General features: G+C 39.9%; 1 protein-coding gene across 1 annotated transcript in view; it reads left to right on the forward strand.

Annotated features, from left to right (window-relative positions):
- Window positions 1-6,000, forward strand: part of SNX9 (sorting nexin 9) — a 58,775-nt gene extending 52,775 nt beyond the window's left edge. Inside the window, exons 16-19 of the mRNA XM_086460435.1 lie at window positions 283-372; window positions 1,792-1,906; window positions 3,275-3,366; window positions 4,700-6,000. Of these exons, the coding sequence (XP_086316561.1) occupies window positions 283-372; window positions 1,792-1,906; window positions 3,275-3,366; window positions 4,700-4,747 (345 nt within the window). The 3' untranslated portion in view covers window positions 4,748-6,000. The remainder of the gene's footprint in view (window positions 1-282; window positions 373-1,791; window positions 1,907-3,274; window positions 3,367-4,699) is intronic.

The raw sequence follows: 6,000 nt of genomic DNA on the forward strand, positions 1-6,000 counted from the left end.
GCAAAACCCCTCACTTCATAAGGCAGTGTTGAGTAAAACAAAGAACAGAGGCATCTGCTCACTGGTGCTCAGTGCCTTACTCTAAAGAGCTTGTATTTTAATAAGGACCTTTTTAAATATGAAAAACTTGCAACAAACAGTTAAGATTTTGGGTTGGTTTTTTTCCTTTTCTTTCCTTCCCTTTTTTCCCCCTCACCCTTTTTTGGCATCGTAGTTAGTTTCTCTTCTGTGATATTAATATGCCACAGATACTTTTACTAATGCTTACACTTTGTTGATTAGCCGAAGAAAGATCTTCACTTTTTGATGGAAACAAATCATGAATATAAGGGATTCCTTGGGTGCTTCCCTGACATCATAGGAGCTCATAAGGTATGTGAGGGGCCTTTCCTTTTAAAGATTGGGCAGTACAGCAACTACAGCAACAAAAGTGGTGGTATGGGGCACCGCATCTGTGCGGCAGCCTGGCCCCTGCTTCCAGAAACACTGCAAGCTTCTGTGAAACCAACGTGTTGATTTTTAAAACAAAAAATACTTAGAGGGGGAGGGAAGCTAGAACTTGTCTAGAAATTTGAGAATATCATGACTTTCTGCTATAGTGGAGCACTAGAATCTTCATTACTTCCTTCAGGTTAGCTTCATGTCCCAGTGTGGTGAATAGCAGTAGTGTAAATTTGTAGTATTTCAATCTTACGTGGTAGTTGTTACTAAACCATACCAGTATTGTAGGAAAATTTGTACGCTTACATGGCTAGCTTACTAATATGTGACAAATAATCATGCACTGCCTAGAAGTTTCTTTAATATTAAAAAATAGAGAATAGGGTTAACTTTTCGGGGGGGGAACCCCAACAGAACACCAGCAGCAAAAGAAAACAACTGTGTTCTCTGTGATATGAAAGCCATCAAATAATAAAACAATAAATTTAGCCATTGTATCTAGTTTTGGATATTCTGCTGCTATTTTGTTGTAGAGTTTTCCTTATGTTTTGTGCCTGCTGTAACCTATTTCAGGAAACTAAAAATTTTGAATTTTTAAACAAGTACAGAAGTACTTTTTTTTTTTTACCACTTGAAGTGTTAAATGAATAAACCAAGAACATACTTCTGAGAGTAACAGAGATAAAAGCGTGTCAGATTTGTGTATTCTTTCTTCAGGATACTTGTGGTCCCTCATCCCACAGAATCCTTGGGGAAAAATACCATAAAAGGAGAAGAAATGTTTTTAAAACTTGAAACATAAGCCTACTGCCAAAAGATGTGTAAATAGATTCTCTTGAATGTTGTTTGGCACAAATACATCGTGAAGGGGGAGGTGTTTCTTTTTATGCTTGTTGTTGATGTGACACAAGGATTTTCCTGAATCGGAAGTTATGCATTGCAATGAGTTGTAGTCTCTTGGAAATTAGTTTGTCATCTCATCTTGTGTAATGGGCAAAGAAGGTTCTACAGGCATTTGATCGTTTGAGGCTTTTGTGTTGGTCAGCTGTGTTTTGAAACTTGGTCCTTTTGTCCTTTCTGTATATATCCTGGTGTATTATGGCCTTTACCAAACTTAATTTCCTAATGACTGTGTTCATGCGGGTGTTTGAACTTTCTGCAAGCTGTTAGGACTCTCGAAAGCGATAGAGTGAAATAATAAACTTTGAGTGAAATTGTGGGAAGGCCGAATCGGTCATTGAGTGTGTACACAGGTGTGCAAGCTCAAAATGTGGCCAGTGGCATTTTAGATTACTGTAAAGACCTTTAAGTTGACTACTCTTTTAATCTTTTTGCGTTTGGTTTCTACAGGGAGCAATAGAAAAAGTGAAGGAAAGTGATAAATTAGTTGCAACCAGTAAAATAACGCCACAAGACAAGCAGAACATGGTGAAACGTGTGAGCACCATGGCTTATGCACTACAAGGTAAACCAAATTTTGGGCTAAATGACAATGTTGTAGACCTCTGAAGTAACACTCTTTGAAAGAGAATCTTTGTTCTACCAGGAATGATAATAAGAGCTAGACGTGGTTTGTTTTTTTTTTTCTTGTGACCTGCTTAGATTTTACTAAAATTGCAGTTATTTTGTCTATTGTTTTCTTTCAAATCTCTTATTGCTATTGCGAAAGATACATGTTTTGGAAATGCTATTTAACATGAGCAAGCAAACGAACCACCCCAGACTGATTCTGTCATTTTGAAGTGATAATGTCTCAAAAAGTATGGGCCTTGTGCAGGAAGCAGTTCACTGCATGCAGAAGTGTTTTTCTGACTCATGGTTTAGTCAGAGATGATCCAGTTGAGATTCATGTTCTTGTGGATAAGAGTTTATTTCCCGGATGTTCTTTGAATGAACTTTTTCCTCTGTAGGTTAGAGATGCTCTAAATACAAGATGTAGCACACTACACTTGAAAAACCAGGGAAGTGAGGAGTCAGGGCTCAGTCCTGCAGGATATCAAGCCTTTAAGTGCATCCTGTTGCTGACTTCAGTGGGACTACTCATTGCTGAGGGGGAGTTGCCTTTTTTTTAGCTGACTTAAACCCAAGAGTACTCAGTACTTTACAGGACCAAGTCAGAGCAGCACACAAAATTGATTTTAAAAACAAACAAGAAAACTCCCTGCTCCTCCCTTCCTGGTCACAATGATGCAAGAGGACTGTGCTGTATAGGTGGTAATCATGGAAGAGACCTCTAGGATGACTTTTACAATCTAGAATATTTCTTCTCCCTGTAATGGTATCTCAAAATATATTTAACTTTTTATTTCAGCCATAAGCTGTGATCTGGCAAGAGATGCAGAAAGTGGTGAAAGGTGTTATGGATTCAGTAATGCTGTTTCTCAGGCTTCTGCTGAAACAGCCTTAGTCAAGAATGGGTCAAACACTACTGGCTGTATCTTTTTTTTTGAGCTAAATATTTACAGCTGTGGCTTACAAGTTGATATCTATACCCTTGGAAATCTGAATGTCCTAGCCAAATTCTGTTGGAATCGCTTCAAGAAAGAGCAGTTACCTCAGTAAGACAAAACCCTGTTTGTGTTCTTTATCAAGTCCTTGTACACCTGAGTAGCGAAACAAGAGCCTGGCTTTATCCAGGCAGTGTCTGTACTCTAGCAGTGAGTGACTGACACCCTACCGATTTTACGAACAGCTGGGGAAGCATGAGAACAGCAACTGTGCTGGCAGGGCTGGGCACTGAGCTTGTTGCGCAGTAACTAACCTGAACTGAGTGAAACTGTTCCTAATTATGAATGGCGCGCTCAAATAATTTGCCTCCTGGGTCTAATTGCAGCTGAGATGAATCACTTCCACAGTAACCGGATTTATGACTACAACAGTGTCATTCGTCTGTATCTGGAGCAGCAGGCACAGTTTTATGAAACGGTAAGGTGGAGAACTTCAGTGCCCTTTTCCTGGCACACACACTGTGCGGCTGCTTTTTTAAGAAGTACTCGCAGTTCTTCATCATCTTTTTGTGTGAAAAAGCAGATGTTTGAAGAACTGTATGTGTTTAAAAAAACAAACAAACAAACAAAACCCAAACCCACACACAAAGAATGAGTTAAAATAATATTTTCCTATAGATACCATCCTATGTAGATGACTATGTCATGTTAGACCTATTGGACCTAAAAACAGTGAGAAACATTGACAGCTTGATTTTTTTTTTATTTTTTTTTTCCAATGCCAGTACTAAGACTGCAAAGAACTTTAGTTCTGTGATATGCAGTAAGCACCAAATACAATGATAAACCATTTTGAACAAAACTTCCTTCCCATAGGATGGGAGGACACAGGGAAGCTTCTGTGATTTAAAGCCTGATGTATGCAAGTGTGGGCTGGGAGAGACTAGAGTGGTTTAGGTGACTCATTTAGGAGTTAACTTTGAGCATTTGACCTACAACCTTCGTTCTCATTTAACATTGTTCTCATGCATGTATCCCTTGTGGGGTTTTTTAAATGAAACCGGAGAACAAATTTTGTGCTGTGATATGCTGATAAAACATATGAGTTTGAGTGTGCTGGAACTTGGCTTCTCTCACTTAAAGAAGTAATATAAGCAATTGTTGCCCTTCACAGCAATAAAAGGTGCCTGTGGGACTTCAGAGGTACCTTTAGTGGATGAGAACATCAGATCAGCTTGCTCAGTTTCTCTGACACAGTTGATGGGGTTAGGCATGGGTTTCCCCTCACCTTCTTTCAGTCTCTTATCCAGTCTGTCCCAGTTCTTGTGGTTGCAGCCTCACCGGTCTCCTTGTACCAATCCTCTGTTGCCCAGTACAGGGACCAGATCCATGTTCACGTGTGAGCTGCTGGCTACCGCAGCACAGGGGAGAGCCCAGGAGCTCTGTTCTGATGTGTGGCCTTGTTTCAGAAGGGAATTGGATTTCATGAAAAATCTGGCTGTGTTCCGGTAGCCCTCCTGCATAGTGCGGTGCTAGATAACCTAACAGGCAGGATGACATCCCTGCCTACAATGCTTTCTCCAACACAACCTGAGTGGTAAAAGAACAAAATGAACGGGGCAGAAAGCCTATATATCAGAAGAAGAGTCTTTATAATGGAATGCTTTGAGAGTCCTACGTACACCAAATCTGCAGGAAAAAAAATGCAGGTTTTCAGAAGTTGAAAGAACAATTAATTTCTTAGCCTGCGATCATGTTTCTGTGTTAGTAAAGGGACTACATATTAAATATGTTCTGTTTCTTTGTTTCAGATTGCACAGAAGCTGAGGCAGGCACTCAGCCGCTTTCCTGTGATGTAGAGAATAAGGAGTAGTCAACAAGAAAGAAAACTCCGAAGTGCTTTTCTGATTTGGGGGCAATGCTAATATGTTAGCGTTTGCCAGCCAAAAAACCCCACCAAAAACCTAACAGCAACAAAAATCAGTTGTAGGAAAAAAGAATTATTTAAAATTTTACTTTATCAGCCTAAATCATAAGATGAGGTTCTCTTATCTTGAATGCTTTCCCATTTGTATCATTATTTAAATAAAAACAGCTAGATAATGCTGTCAGTTATAGGGATCTAAATTATCAAACAGATGTAATGCCATGGACTTCATGCAGACTTGCATCTATCAGATGTTCTTCCAAAAACTCTGAAGATCAGAGTTACAAATGTGTATCTTTTTTTTTTTTTTAAGTGGGAAAGCAGACAAGCTTGGTAAAATTACTTTAATACTAATTATATTCAGTTCAGCTGTGTAGCGATTCAGTAGCCAGGAGGAATTATATTCGTGTATGTTTCTGGTACATGTTCATGATAATCTCCTGAACGAACACTTTGTTCTAAGTTTTGCTTCCCATACGCAGCCACGGCATACTGCTCCCATTATGACTTCTGGCAAATGTCATTCATTCTTCCCTTTCTTTTTTTCCTTCTAACTAAATCTTGTACTTGTGGCACAACACCTCAGAGCTTACATCAGGCTCGCTCTCTCTCGCTATGCGCTCTGTAAGAAGACAAAGTACAAACAAGGAAAGAGCCATTCAGGAAGGTGTGGAAAACAGTTTCCCATAGCAGCCCTTTGACGCCCCCGCAATGTTATGCCATAAGGCACTGGTGTTCCTCAGTGCTGTACAGGGCCAGCTTCCCTTTTACCCCGCTGAGAGCCTGAAGTGTTTCAGCAGAGGGGACACTGCCCCATCTGACCCAAACTAGTAGAAGTCCCCAAATTCCAGCTCAGCTCAGGTCTTCATGTAGTAGTACGGTATGCTATTGGCTTGGGTTAACTTTTCGTTACCTTCTAATGCAAACTAAAAGGTGACGAAAGTACTGAACAACGTGATTAGTTATCACACAAACTGTGCTGTGGTCATCATCTCCGATCAAATGGCCCAGCGTCCTCTTTCATGCTCCTGAAACATCATCTGAGGCCTGGGCTTTTCGAAACAAAAAAGCCACCACCAACCCTGTTGACAATGGGCACCAACTACAGTAATTAGTTTCATGCCGTAAGCAAGCAGGAAAACAAAAATATGGTTTTTGCTAAAATGTGCCTAGAAAAAAAAAAAA

This window comes from Leptosomus discolor, chromosome 2, assembly GCF_034619465.1.
Source record: "Leptosomus discolor isolate bLepDis1 chromosome 2, bLepDis1.hap2, whole genome shotgun sequence".
NCBI classification, from domain to species: domain Eukaryota; kingdom Metazoa; phylum Chordata; class Aves; order Leptosomiformes; family Leptosomidae; genus Leptosomus; species Leptosomus discolor.